General features: G+C 43.3%; 1 protein-coding gene, 1 long non-coding RNA gene and 1 other non-coding gene across 3 annotated transcripts in view; 1 reads left to right on the forward strand and 2 right to left on the reverse strand.

Annotated features, from left to right (window-relative positions):
• The window catches only part of LOC141156399 (uncharacterized), a 99,529-nt gene extending 95,747 nt beyond the window's left edge, over nucleotides 1–3,782 (reverse strand). The window contains exon 1 of the long non-coding RNA XR_012247603.1: nucleotides 3,337–3,782. This is a non-coding gene — a long non-coding RNA (uncharacterized lncRNA). The remainder of the gene's footprint in view (nucleotides 1–3,336) is intronic.
• Nucleotides 3,783–3,829: 47 nt separating this feature from the next.
• On the forward strand, nucleotides 3,830–3,914 carry TRNAR-UCU (transfer RNA arginine (anticodon UCU)). Its single transcript is given in 2 exon segments — nucleotides 3,830–3,866; nucleotides 3,879–3,914. It is a non-coding gene; the product is annotated as a tRNA-Arg (tRNA).
• A 3,423-nt stretch (nucleotides 3,915–7,337) lies between these two features.
• GCLM (glutamate-cysteine ligase modifier subunit) overlaps nucleotides 7,338–15,523 on the reverse strand; it is a 37,078-nt gene continuing 28,892 nt past the window's right edge. The window contains exons 6-7 of the mRNA XM_073643220.1: nucleotides 15,353–15,467; nucleotides 7,338–12,733 (exon numbers count right to left, since the gene is read on the reverse strand). Of these exons, the coding sequence (XP_073499321.1) occupies nucleotides 12,561–12,733; nucleotides 15,353–15,467 (288 nt within the window). The 3' untranslated portion in view covers nucleotides 7,338–12,560. The remainder of the gene's footprint in view (nucleotides 12,734–15,352; nucleotides 15,468–15,523) is intronic.

The raw sequence follows: 15,523 nt of genomic DNA on the forward strand, positions 1-15,523 counted from the left end.
CCCCGTATGGTTCTCCGTACTGGATACACGGCCCCGCATAGTGCTCCATACTGTATACACGGCCCCGCATGGTGCTCCGTACTGTATACACGGCCCCGCATAGTGCTCCGTACTGTATACATGGCTCAGCATAGTGCTCCGTACTGTATACAGGGCCCCGAAGAGTGCTCCATACTGTATACATGGCCCAGCATAGTGCTCCGTACTGTATACATGGCCCATCATAGTGCTCCATACTGTATACACGGCCCCGCATGATGCTCCGTACTGTATACACAGCCCTGCATGGTGCTCCTCACAGTATAATGGCCCCAGAATTAAAAAAATAAATACTCACCTCTGCCATTCCAACACTGATCCCTACCTGTGGGCCAACGGGCCATCCCCTCACCCTTGTCAAAGCGCACGCCATCCCCCTTTCACTAATACTGCGGCCACTCTCCTCTGCGCGCGCCCTCCCATCAGGCCACGTGCCCTGATGGGAGGGCGCATGCATAGGAGTGGCCACGGCAGTATTGAGGTGATGGCTGAGGGCCGGGCGGCCCAAAACCTCTGTTGGAGGAGTGGCCTGGGGTGCATTTGCCCCTCTGCCCCCCAGCTCAGCCCAGCCCTGGATGCACCTGTAGTACAATGCCAAAGATTTCACTTACTTCTGAGTGATATCTATTGTAAATTCTACAATAGCTCAGAAACCGGTGAATCCTCACAGCGTACAGTGCAGACCGGACCCACATAGTGCTCCATACAGTATTAAGGGCCCCATAAATTGCTCCATACAGAATAATGGACTCCATATAATGCTCCATGCAGAATGGACCCCATATAATTCTCCATACAGAATGGGTCCCATATAATTCTCCATACAGAATGGGTCCCATATAATGCTCTATACAGAATGGGCTTCATATAATGCTCCATACAGAATGGGCCCCATATAATGCTCCATATAGTATAATGAGCCCCATATAATGCTCCATACAGAATAATGGACCCCATATAATGCTGCATACAGAATAATAGGCCCCATATAATACTCTATACTGAATGGGCCCTGCTCCATATAATGCTCCACACAGAATGGGCCGCATATAATGCTCCATACACAATAATGGGCCCCATATAATGCTCCATACAAAATAATGGGCCCCATATAATGCTCCATACAGAATGGGCCTTATATATTGCTCCATACAGAATAATGGACCCCATATAATGCTCCATACAGAATAATGGACCCCATATAATGCTCCATACAGAATAATGGACCCCTTATAATGCTCCATACAGAATGGGCCTCGTATAATACTCCATACAGAATAATGGGCCTCATATAATACTCCATACAGAATAATGGGCCCCATATAATGCTCCATACAAAATAATGGGCCCCACATAGTCCTCCATACAGAATAATGGGCCCCATATAATGCTCCATACATAATGGACCCCATATAATGCTCCAAACAGTATAATGGGTCCCATATAATGCTCCATACATAATGGGCCCCATATATTGCTCCATACAGAATAATGGACCCCATATAATGCTCCATATAGAATGGGCCCCTTACATAAAAAATAATCAAATACTCACCTCTCCTCGTTTCCCGCTGGCCGCAGGTCCTGTCTTTTCAGCATCTTCTGGCTCCCTGCACTGTTCAGCACAGAGGGCACACTGTAGTGACATCATCGCGCTCTCTGCCCGGAGACATCAGTCAGACGACGCGGAAGAGACTGGAGCAGTGGGGAATGGGGAGAGGTGAGTATTGCAAACAGTTTAAAGCACAGGGGGAGGCCCAATGCCAGTGCCTGCGCTGTGACCTGGCCCCCCCGACTCATGGGCCCCATAGTGTGCCGGTGTTCCTGACGGCGAGTGGGCCCCATCAGTTGCTCAGGGCCCCGACTCTTGCCCAGGTGGTGACGCTGGCCCTGATGGGTGAGCCCCTAACTCGCATGGGTCCCTCATCTGCACGGGCCCGGTCGCGACAGCGATCTTTACGCCTCTGACTGGATCACCACTGCCACTGCTCGGGTCTCTGTATTTTGGCTGTTGCGGTGACATCAAGTTGACAAACGGTGAACATCACTGCTTCAGCTCAGTGACTGACTGCAGCAGTGTTGCGCACTGTCAATGTGATGTCACCACTGCAGCCAAAATACCAGGACTTGGAACAGCGTCGGGGAGCTGGTACTGAACGTGGGGAGGGTGAGTACCAGCTGCTTTTGTTACCTTAGGTATATTAGAGTGTTTGGAGCCCATTTTACATTAATAGGCAGTCACTGATCTACCACATTCACATCCTTGTATCACATCATTTCATTGCCCTCCAGGTAAGGCCATGTTCACACGTTCAGTATTTGGTCAGTATTTTACCTCAGTATTTGTAAGACAAAACCAAGAGTGGGTGAAAAAAGTAGCAGGACCTGGAGGCAAACAGTAGATCGCCCTGGGGAGCACGGTTTGATTAGGGTCACTTGAAAATATTCGTCAAACATATTAAACACAGTTTCGAGTCCTGCATTTTTTTTTCCTGGGTGCAATGAGGAAAAATATAATGTGTCCGAGCCTTGCTGGAGGGAGTTTCTAAGCCACATGCGGGAGGGAGTTTTTAGGCCGCATGCTGTAAACAGGATTTCCATAACCCCATAAATGTAACATCTGGTCTGTGTGAAAAATTACCACAAACTGCAAAACACATTGCTCCGCCTTTATCATAAATAGTGACTTTGTGCCAAATGTTGAGCGCGACTTTTAACACATTACAAAATGGCTTCCACGTAAATGCATTTGTTCCTCGCCTTTTTTAAGATGGCTACGACGTGTCTGGAACATGTAAATGTTTTGTGACTTTTATGTAAAAATGCAGTCATAATAATGTCAGACTTCACGCCAAAAAGTTAATCACTTCTCCTTTTCTTGTCATTTTTAAGAGTTGGTACAAGTAGTGAAAAATGACAATTAATAGCGTAAAACATTGAACAATCTAGTTTTGATATTTACGACAATGAATTGTTACAATTTGTGGAGAAAAAAAATGTTGCAAAAAAAAAAAATGGCACAAACGCAAAGCCCCCCATATTTTTTCAAAACATTCCCTTGTTTTTTATAGCAACCAATCACAGCACAGCTTTTATGGCTCAAGCTGCTGTACAGTATGAAATCTTTGCTGTGATTGGTTGCTCTGGCATTTAGAGCTACCACTTTGGGGAGGAGGGGAGGGTGATTTTTAGGTGGTGATATAAACGCATCCAGTAGATGACCTCTATTGCGACACTCCCTATAGAGACCACATTTTACAGATTATAAAACGTCTGTTCATTAGAAAAGTGATGTACCTGCAGTAAATATGACGTCTCTTCTAACGTAGGACGCGCCATATTATGTGGAACCATGCGGCTCGCCCTCTAGTGGCTGCAGTTAGTATCTGCGCATTGATGCCTCTTCTATACAAAACTAGAGCTTTAAAAAAAAAAAAAAAAAAGAGACATTTTTCCGAAGACCAACCTTTCCGAATACATACTTTGAGAAAAAAATTACATAGCTGTATGGTGCTCTAGTATTTACATAATGCGCATGCGTGTTCATCCGCGATCTTAGCGCGCATGCGCTACTCTTTATCTATTGCACAATCCGGTCGGCCTCTTATTGCTGCGGTGGTAAATGTTCCACCGCCCTCTCCGCCTTCGTTACTGTCTGTGGGAGGAACAGAGCGCCGTCCTGAGGCCGGCGGCTATACATTATACCGGAAGGAACTACGTGTATGGTATACTGCTGCGGGCGGCCAGAGGGCTGAGCTGGTGTACGTTGTGTACTCAAAATCCAACAGGTGGCTCCGTGGCGCAATGGATAGCGCATTGGACTTCTAGTGGAGGCAGCGATTCAAAGGTTCCGGGTTCGAGTCCCGGCGGAGTCGCGACTTTTTTTTTTTTTTTTTTTTTTTAAATGCTTTTATTTTTTTTCTCATACACTGTTGGAAAAAGCTGATTTTATTTCTTCCATCTTTATCTTGTGATTTGGAATTGGCATAAAGCCTCAGAACGTTAGATTAATTATTCATGTTCTTATATTTCATGGAAAACAATTGGCGCCTGTTCTAATTGCACAGAAACATGAGGCAGAAAGCCGCACTGGGGGATTTTTATTGAGGCCCTGAATCATTTCTCTTTTTTGCCTTTCTGTTCACGCTAGTGGCTTTTAGGCCTAATTCATCAATTTGCTGCATTGTCATCAATGGCAGTCAGACAGGGCCTCTAATTAGTAGGCCCCATAGTTAGCGCTCTTAGGTCGCAGTCAGACGAGCGCATAAATTGTACAGAGATCGGAACGTTGTCCACGGACTGGACAGCAGCTCTTCCTACTCTAATATGACAGCTTCATAGAAATGTGTGAGCCGGCCCCGTCAGGAGACGAGCCGGCCCCGTCAGGAGACGAGCCGGCCCCGTCAGGAGACGAGCCGGCCCCGTCAGGAGACGAGCCGGCCCCGTCAGGAGACGAGCCGGCCCCGTCAGGAGACGAGCCGGCCCCGTCAGGAGACGAGCCGGCCCCGTCAGGAGACGAGCCGGCCCCGTCAGGAGACGAGCCGGCCCCGTCAGGAGACGAGCCGGCCCCGTCAGGAGACGAGCCGGCCCCGTCAGGAGACGAGCCGGCCCCGTCAGGAGACGAGCCGGCCCCGTCAGGAGACGAGCCGGCCCCGTCAGGAGACGAGCCGGCCCCGTCAGGAGACGAGCCGGCCCCGTCAGGAGACGAGCCGGCCCCGTCAGGAGACGAGCCGGGCCTGTCCGCACATTACACTCGTTTATACGGCTGTCTGACTGCGCCATTACTTTGCGGTGATGGGGTCCTACGTTCAAATCTCACCAAGAGCAATATCTGTAAGGAAACCCACACAAAAGGACACAGATTTTTGATTGTGAGCTCCACTAGGGACTGATTAGGTCCGTAAAGTGCTGTGAAATTAATGGCGCTGAAAGAGCTAAAAATACAAACACTTAGCTTTCTATTACAAAGGGAAGCCTGGGTGCAGATGTTAAGAGCCACCAAACCAAGTACAATAAAATTGCAAATTTTAAACCTTCCCCTCCATATGGATTTGATGCAATTTTTTCCACAGCAAAATCTGTATGCGTTACGTGCAGCTTGTGGATTTCTTACCATCAATTGCAAAAGGTGAAGTTCGCAATGAACTCTGCCCAAAGAATCAACATAAATCATGCTGATTTTAAAATCTTCATCCCAAGTCACAATGCAATGCATGTCCCAATGGGTAGAAGTGGGGTGTTTTTTTTTTGTTTTTTTATTGTGAATGAGAAATCATAGGTGCAGATTCAAGCATAATTTTTTGGGGGGAAAAATTCTGTATATCAGCTTTCCTGTTTTATTTTTATTGCAAACCAAATGATTAGCCAACATTCTAAAGATAAAAAGGCCGATAAATGCCTTTCATTGTTTCTAGCTTTTTAGATCCATGTTCTCACAATTGAGCATCTGGGTTTTTCCCCCCTGCAGTTTGCATAGGCTTTTCTGTAGAAGAAAAAAAAAAGTGGCTAAAAAAACCCACACATGGCAAAAAGGCACCACTTCTGTCTGACCAGTGTAGGTTGCAGATGTCAGGAGGAGCTGCCTTACGCATTGGTGTCTTTCTAGGTTAATAGTTCAGTCATTAGTAGGCATTACAGGAACCAGCTAGCAAAGTCTCTTGCTTTAGGTCTATAGTGAAATGCTAGTAAAAATAAAGGGATAGTATGTGAGCTCCTGTTTCTGCACATTCATTTTTTTGCAAATATAATACACCCATGAGTCATTTCATTGTCTGCATGTGCCATTAAGGACCCAGATTGGAGCATCTCTCAGTGTTACCTGTAGCTCAGGTTGAGCTAGGCTTTTAACATTTGGGGGAATTAATTGCCAGATATAAATAGGGATAACATACCCAAGGAAGAAAATTGTATATTCAAGTCAGTGGATAAAGTGACTGAAAGACTTGCATCTGATGTCTAAGGCTAGGTTCACACTAGGCTTTTTTTTTTCCTGGCGCAAAACCTGATCTCTTGGCAGGAAAGAAGCTGCGTCAAAAACACAGGTTTTGGTGAGTCTTTGCTGAGTTTTCTCAGGATCCCAAAGTTCAGCTTTGCTTCCATCACAGAAGAAGCAACACAGGTCACCAATGCAAGACATATGTGAAACCATATTAATCAGAATTTCAAATGTAACAGTCGGGAGGGGAGGTGAATTGTTCAGGAATAGTTTACTTAAGACACTGGCAGAGCATTGAGTTTGTAGGACACCATTTTTACACTATGGTCTGCCATTGAGTTGCTCAGATTGTTCAATTTCACACCTCCGTGGGCCACAGGTATTGTTCAATCTCAAGTCAAGCTCAGCCAATGTTTACTGTTTTACAAGATCACTAATTTAAATGGTCCTAATGCAGACTGCCATCTCCGGTGACCAAGACAAGATGGTAAAAATCACAAAAATAGAATTTCACATACTGCTCCAATTGCTTTTTTTTCACTAAAAACCACAGCAAAACCTGATAGCTATGTTCACATTAGGCTTTTTTCACCACTCATTACTTTCAATAGGTGAAAAACGCAGAACAAAACACTGAAGTGTGGCATGCTCTATTGTGCAAAAAGCATGCAAAAGCACAAAATACTGATGACAAAAACCAGTGTGCATGACGTTTCTGAAATCTCAGACTTTGCTGGTACTGTAAAATTTGCATAAAAAACAGCTAGTGTGAACATAGCCTTAGGCAGGATTCAAGTTGTGTTGGCATAATCACCCATGAGTAAGCTATAGGCGAAACATGTAGGGGCTGTGCAGAATTTTGTGGTTTGTAATTACCCTTGAGCATTTGTTGTGCACTTTGGTCATTGCGACATGCTGGGTTATATTATTCTGCCCCATGTCAGTATACAAGATCATTTATTAGTGTTATTTGTGGCCCACTTTGGATAGTGTTGCACCTCATGGTTTGCATTTACCTTTGTGTTCTGCTTTCCGTGCTTACTGGCTAGTCCGTATATATTTTGGTTATGTTCACACTGCGTTTTCTCCCTCCCCCCACATACTGCATGTTGGGCAGGTCTGCTCAGAAAGCACCTGAAAGACTCCCATGTCTAGTGCATGTACACAGCCTGAATCACATTAGTAACTGGTGAAGTCCCATTTGCCAAATATATATTTTTGTGCAAACCAGCCTTCAATTACACAGGGCATCTGAGGAGGTGGCAGCTTTAACATTGTAGTACCTGGCTTCCAAGAAAGTGAGTAAATAGTGGATACAGTTTGATCATACAAAAAGTTATAAAAATTACACTGACCCAAAAAATATTTTACAGCATCAGTTTATTTCAAGTAATGGGGGAAAAAAAAATTACAGTCATTCTACAGACTATACAAACCAAAATATGAACAGCATAAAAAAAATGAAAGACCTATTAATTGTAAATTTCCTCCAGAGAATGTGAGACTTTATATGCATTTTCTGCTGTAAACAGGAGGCTCAATGCACTTGACCAGCCTGATCAGTGTGGCCATTGAGAAGGTAAGGCTATGGCCCCACTATCAGTATTCGGTCAGTATTTTTTCTCAGGGGTGGGAGCCAAAACAAGGTGAGGAACAAATCAGAGAAAAGGTATAATAGAAACAAGTCACCAATTCTGTATTTATCACCCACTCCTGAGAAAAAATACTGATCAAATAGTGATAGTGGGGCCGTGGCCATAGGATGAATCTTACCAAGATATGGTACTACCCCTCCATAATGCATTGCTTTGAAAGAGTAGCAATTCAGTTCGCAGGATTAACGCATTTATATGCAAAAATTGCATCTGCAAAAGAACAGTTGGGGGGGGGGGGGGGGGGGGTTGGGGGACAACTGGTTTCTTCTAGAAATAGCACCCCGGTTAGTTGTCTGATGCTGCAGCTCAGCTGCATTCATGTGGTACTTTTTTGGGGGGCGCGCAGAGAAACCTTTTTTTTTTGAATTTTGTACAAATCTTTGTAAGAGGTGCTCTGGCCCCATGACAAAGGCAGCAAGTAGTGAAGCTGTCAAGAAACAAAACAGGTACTTGCTTCCATTTGCTAACTTACAAAATGCCACCATGGATATAATTGTTAGAATAGTCGCTACAGTAAACAAACTTAAGGAATTGATATATGCAAGTATGCAAAGGATAAGCGAGAATGTTCTAGCATCTCACATTTTCATATCAACGTAGTGGAAGTGGTAATGATTTATGGAACACAAGACATCTACTGAACGAAAATGAAATCCCCCCTCCCCCCCCAAAAAAAGCTCCTGGTAAGCACTGGCAGCCGTGGGATAAGAGTGTCCTGCTCTTTGTAGGCATCACCCTGCATGATATAGGTCTGAAATGAGTGCTATAGCGCACTAACGTCAAGCCTGCGAGAGCGGAGGTGGCAATCATATCTGGACTAGAAGAAGAGTGATATACTTCTACAGCATGTGAGATTAAGGCTATGTGCATACAAAGTGATTTTAATGCGTTTGTGGCGTATTTTTGCTGCGAAAACGAATTAAAATCGCTTGTAATAGGTCTGCTATTTACTGCAATGAAAATCCACATGTGCTGTGCACATCATGCGGAAATTTCTGCTGCGAATTCACATTGCGGTAAAACCTGCAGCAAGACCAATTGTAGTGCGATTTTCCTGCAAAATCACCGCCATTGACTTGCATTGGATTGCATAAGCGCCGCATGACTACATGTAGTCATCTGGATCTTATGCGATTAATGCGTGGATGGTACCCAGGTCTGGAGAAGAGGAGACTCTCCTCCAGACCCAGGTACCATAGTACCTGCAAGTAAAAAAAGAATTTAAATAACCTTATACTCCCCTTCCAGCATTGGTGCTGGCTCCATGGCGGGTACCGGTAATGTATAAGGACCGCTGACGTCATGGAAGGTCCTTATACATTACTGGTACCCGCCACGGAGCCAGCAGCGACGTTGGGAGCAGACCGAGGCCGCCGGAAAGGTGAATACAAGGTTATTTTTTTATTTAACGCTTTTTTTTTTTTTTTTTTTTTTTAACATTATGTTGGTCATACACTCAAAATCCATGCCGGTTGCATGGATTTATATTGTGTGACCAACTTTCAAGCACTTTTCCAAGTGATGCTAAAATCTAAAAAGCGCGTGACAAAAGAATGCGAAATCGCATGCTAAAAACGCTTGACAAACGCTTGTCCCTGGCAGAAAAAAAAAAAACGCATGTAAAATGCACATGCATTTTTTCTGCCAGGGAGATGCAGAAACGCTCAGGAAAAATCCGGAGCATTTCTGCATCATGGGCACAGCCTTAAGGTGATGAATCTCCATAAAACGATCCTGGGAAGCGCTGGCAGCCACTGGCCAAGAGTGTCCAACTCTTGCTACACATCAACCTCCATGATACATATAAGCGAGCATGACAGTGCATCAACGGCTACTAAAACCAGGTGGGATATGGCCCCAGCGCACAAGGTTGTATTCTTCGCTGTGAAAAAGACAGGAACTGATGACATTAAACTGATGCTATAAAAGGACTTAAAGCTTCAAAAAAATTAAACTTAAAATAACTTGTATATTCAAACATTACATTTATCCATCTTTGCAGCTGTTGAGCTCTTGCAGAATATACATATAACCTGGTTAAAAATATTTAACAAGACAATTGAACCTTCAACTTTGTAAAAAAATAAAATGGTATCACTAGTAGAATAGCTAACTGGATACAGTAGATTTCCATAGATTTGGAACAAATAACCATATATACACCTATATACCTGCACAGTATGTTCCGGCATACAGTAACCTAGCAAGATCAGTAAAGGGGCCCCTAATTGCTCCAGAGTGGACTCCTCCATGCGGCACACCAGTCTGGGAGCTTATCAAGCAGATTATTTTCTTTCTGCCAAAACTGCATTTAATAAAAGGAGGTTTAAAAGTTAAGTATGTTCACATCTAATATTCCAGGGCATGACAACTATAGATTCTTAGCAGACTGAGTTTGCACATGATGGTATGGTATCCTTACTTTGCCTTGTCACTTTATTTATATTGCCAGAATAGCACAAAGTCACAGACTTGCTGGTCCTCTAACACAGTGGTTTCATGTAAATACAAGCAGTCATCCCTACTAGCCGTCAATTCTTGACAAATACAGCAGGTTATTCAGTTACATATTGAAGAATGCATAGGAAATATTTTACTGGTGATATTCAAACACTAGATTTTTTTTCCTGTGAAGATAAAATTGATTTTGGTGCAGAAAACACCCTGACATCTGTGCGACAATACTGTCGTGAGAACATGGCCAATGTCCATATTACTACTAGCTTTTACAAGTACTGTAGAATGGTTTATCTAGTTCAAGCGCTTCTCTAGATCGGGCAAAACATGTACATCCCATTGATGAACACTGACCAAACCCACTTTTTTGGCAATGCTGTCTGACCCTCCCCCGACATCACTGGGTATGGCGAATTCAAGGTGCCCCCATTTCCTCCCAGTCTCTTGTGCTCACGCTTTGTATAGTCCCAGTCTGTTACACTCCCCATTAAAAGCACATACAGCATATCCTGCATGACGAGGGGGCCGACCACTATCCAGGGTCTACAAGCTAAAATTCATCATTTACATAGACCACTCTTAAAGCTGGCCACAAAGATAGCCAATCAGCAGAACTCCCATGCAAGCCCAAGTGCCCAAGTGTTTTCACTGAGGAAAAATAAGGAGGGATGTAAAAAAAAAAAAAAATCCAACATTTTTTTTTTTTTTTTTTTTTTTTAAATATAGCACCATTAATTCTATGGTGCTATACATCAAAACATAAAACATTACCTCCAACTTCAGGTACAAGTCAGAACACTTATACACATCGGATGGTAGGAGAGTGACCGACCTTCATCTAATATGTACAAACAGGGTCACAAAGCAGACCTAGGCACACTGCGGCCCGCTGGTCACATCTGGCGCTTTGGCTATTCCTGTCTTGCAAGTGACTGCCTGCGAGCGATGGTAGTGGTGGTGATGAACAGCACCATAACCCCCCTCACACAGTGACTTGACCTTCATGGTATCTGCACCCCAAGGATGCAGATAGTTGAAAACAGTCAGAGTTGTCTGCTCCCTGTTGCACTAGCCTATGCACCCTAGTATCTGCACAATGATGACACTGGATCGCACCTGCTGAATGAAGCCTCAGTCCAAAGCAGCACATTGGTGGAATGGGACAAGTGAGTATTTTTTTTGGCAGTCCCTAATTGTGGGGGCATCATATTCTAGTGTGCATGTGTGAGGACCATCATGTTGTGTCTGGGGTGGCCACTATCGTGTGCGGACCATCATATTGTGTCTGGGGTGGCCGCTATTGTGTGTGGGCCATCATATTGTGTCTGGGGTGACCATTATTGTGTTTGGCTGTGAGAACCATCATTGTGTTCAGGGGGCTGTGAAGGCATTATATTGTGGGTGGGAGCATCTTGTGCATGCGTGTGAGGGCGTGATATTGTGTGTCTGGCTGTGAGGGCCATCATTGTTTGGGAGAATGAGATGCTGTGGATGGGACATCGCTCACTATGAGGGCCAACATACACTGTACAGGCCTCCAAACATGATGTGTGGAAGAGCCATTGTGCATGGTGAGGCTGCTGATTAAGGTACAAGGCCAGTATGATTTCTAAACTTTATAAGAGCAGTGAGTTCTATGTTTTAGATTATCTGTTAATGGTAAGAATACATTAGCAACTGGACATAATATTGAGCAGCAGTAACTAAGTGATAAAATATTAAAGATGAGTAGAGTTTGTCAATTGGTTTGGCCTTCCACAAGAGCCATGGTCTCATGTGGCTCCTCAGTAAGATTGCCCACCCCTGACAAAGGGTTCCCTTTAACATTGAACAAAAATAAAAGTATATGTCAGCTAAATAATGAAGTATTTTTCATATCTGAGCACTAAGGTCATCATGGTGAAAATAAAGATAAAAAGCAATAAAATCTTCAAAGTACATTGACGACACCATATATCAAGATCTGCCTTGGCCATCTAGTAATGCAACACTACATAAGCCATTGTTAATGTCTAAAAGGAGGTGCTCCGCTTTATCAAGATCAGAAAGCAAGAGATAAAAGATTAAAATCCTGTGAGTGAATATTGCCATGTTTTCATGCAGAGTAGAGAGTCTGGTAGTTTGCATCCTGTTACTGCAGGAACCTGACAACTCACGATCTAGTGTAACATTGAGGGATTATGCCCATTAGATGCATAAACCATCACCTGAACAGATTTTATAAGCACATTAATACTCTTTTTATACAATGCAGACGTTAGATCACTAGTTGGCTCCGGTGTAAGTGGCACTAACTTCTAGCACAATGGATGCACAATTGCCATGATCCATAACTTCCAGTATGTAAACACTCTGGCTGCAGGTAATGTCTGGGAATCTACGTATACACAGGTTTATATATTTTTTTGGTGTTTTTTATACACCGCTAATGTGTGCAACAACATGTCAGTGGTTTGTTATGGATCCACAGCTTGTTAATGGGGAGCTTTCCTCAGCGCTTGTATTATGTAGCCTTTCGATTTAATAATTCCACGCGTTTTCACAATGACAGAATAGCGCAAGATCCATTCTGGTGACCAGCCATCCACTTGGGCTCCTTGGATGCCTTCTCTAACAGCATCTTGAAAACTCTCTTCAGATAAGATTTCTGTGTGAACACAAATATGAAGTATATATAATTAGGTCCAGAAATTTGGACAGTGACACAAATCATTTTAGCAGTTTACCAAAACAGTCAAGATAGTTATATAATCCATATGGGCTTAAAGTGTAGGCTCTCCATTTAATTTGAGGGCATTCACATCCTAAGTTAGAGAAAGTTTAAGAAATGGAGCCCTTTAAATATGTAGCTGCCTTTTTCAATGAAACAAAAGTAATTGGACAATTATCTCGAAATCTCTTTAGTGGACTGTATGGGCTATTCCATCATTAAATCAGGTAAAAGGTCTGGAGCAGATTCCAGGTGTGGCATTTGCATTTAGAAGCTGTTGCCGTGAACCTACAACATGTGGTTTTAAGGAGCTCTCCGTGGAAGAGAAACAGACCATTAGGCTGAAAAAAATAATTCAGATGACAGAAATGTTAGTAATGGCCAAATCAGTTTGGTACATTCAAGGAAAAACCCCAAACTAATGAGCTTGGTCCTTTCCATGGTAAATAAAAGCCACTTCCCAACTTCCACCCTAATGGACACTCCCAGCAGCAGTTGTTGTTTCAGAATCGAAGTCCACCATACAGAGAAGACGTTACAAGAGCAAATACAGAGGGTTCACCACAAGGTGCAAACCATTAATCAGCCTTAAAAATACAAAGGCCAGATTAGACTTTGTCAACAAACCTCTAAAGAAGCCGCTCAGTGCTGGAAAAATATTCTTTGGACAAATGAAGCCAAGATCAAATCTGTACCAGAATGAATGATGGGAAGAAAGTATGAAGAAGTCTTGGAACACCTCAAGATCTAAAGCACAGCACATACTCTGTAAAACATGGTGGAGGCAGTGTGCTGGGATGGGCATGCATGGCTTCTAATGGCACTGGGTCACTAGTGTTTATTGAGGATTTGACTGAAGACAGAATCACCCAGATGAATTCTGAAGTGTACAGGGTGATACTTCCTGCTCAGATTCAACCAATTGCAGCAAGGTTGATTGTCCATCTGTACTGTGAAGTGCCATCCAATGACCCAAAATGTACTGCGAAAAGCAACCCAGGAGGTTAAGGCAAAGAAGTGGAATATTCTGCAATGTCTGAGTCATCACCAGATCTCAGCCCCTTTGAGCAGCATCTCCTATGCTTAAGACAAAACTTGAGTATTTTTATCTTCAAGATCCTATCCTAATATGTAGTAGGTATAAGATTAGCAAATAGCTCCAATTAGAAGTGTGGTATAGTTTCTGATTCACGGTTTCAATTACTCATATAGTGACAGTTAGCTCGTTGCTAGCAGTTGTAACCATGGATACCCAAGGTCCTGCACATAAGGAAAGGACAGTGAATCAGAAAAACTATACTACATTTCTAATTGGAGGTATTTGCTAATCTTATTATTCCTACTACATATTGGGAGAGGAATACCCCTTAAGGCAGAAAGACACAAAAAACAACTGAAGTCAGCTGCAGTAAAGGCCTGACAATATTACGAAAGGAGGAAACTCCGCATTTGTAGTCATGGATGTCACTAGCAGTCATTACCAGCAAAGGATTCTCTACAAAGTATTAAAAATGTACAAATTAACTTTATCCTAAATAAAATGTACAATTACTTTTGAGTCCCTGAAATTAAGCCTTGTAAAAAAAAAAAAAAAAAAAGTTTGACAGTTACCCTGTTAGTAACTTTAAAAGAACTATTCCCATCTTGAAAGTAGTAACATATGCCTGGCTATGCCATCACTTTAGGACATGTTACTGATCTGCTAATAGGGGACTGTAGCACAACTTCATTTTAAGATGGAAACAATTGCAGATCCCTGCAATACGTGGGTGGCTGGGAGCACAACTGCATGGGGGGGAAAGTTATGTGTTTCAGACAGAGTCCATAACGTGATGGCACATACCATGAATCCATTAATAGATCACCCAGTGACTTAAGAATCAAGTTAAAGATACTACATAGATAACAGTCAACAGGAAAATTAATCTTTAGAGTCAGTGACTCATTAGCACAGTAATAAAATCAGAAGTTACAGCAATAGCTAAATGCCCCTGATTTTCTTGCAGACTGAGGCTATGATTATGAAATCTTACTTCATACAAGGACTGGAGTAAGATTTCTGGCATGGTGAACGCCACAGCTAGTTATGAATTAGATGAGTTGTGGCATCATGCCCTCACATCCTGCCAAAAGTGGGGGGGGGGGGGGGGGGGGAAAAAATATTGCAAAACCTATGTCAAAATTGCCTTGATGAATTAGGGCCAAAGTTTTTAAAGTAGAACTGCAGATTCTTTAGTCATCCCATCACTGGGCATTTTTCACTAAAATGCAACTGAACCCCTCTACCATACCAGCCTTACATTAGGGGGGGGGGGGGGGGGGGGTCAGTATAAGATTGATGGGGGTCCACCACTCCGCCATTCTCAGCACTGGCACCAGCCGGTTATATACATTGTACAAGTCCTCACCACAGCCAGGTACTGCAGATCAGCTCCATTTATAGGAGGCAGTCACTTACAATGACTGACGCTGGTTAATGAAGCTGACCATGCATTACAGTTTATGATCCAGATGAGTTCTTTCCTACATGTACACACATCTAGACGGCTCGCTCACCTTTGGAATCGCTGTGCGTTAATAGCTGAATGTCAAACTGCTTTGCAAAGGCCGTTAGGTCCGGGGGCATAATGCAGCACGACGCCAGGTTCACTTGGTTACTATTTGGCTTAATCTGCAAAAGAAAGGATTTTACCCCAAAATGTTGAAAGTGTTCACGGGTAAACATTT

This window comes from Phyllobates terribilis, unplaced genomic scaffold (genome assembly GCF_046119375.1).
Source record: "Phyllobates terribilis strain yellow unplaced genomic scaffold, ASM4611937v1 Scaffold_8__6_contigs__length_399053987, whole genome shotgun sequence".
NCBI classification, from domain to species: domain Eukaryota; kingdom Metazoa; phylum Chordata; class Amphibia; order Anura; family Dendrobatidae; genus Phyllobates; species Phyllobates terribilis.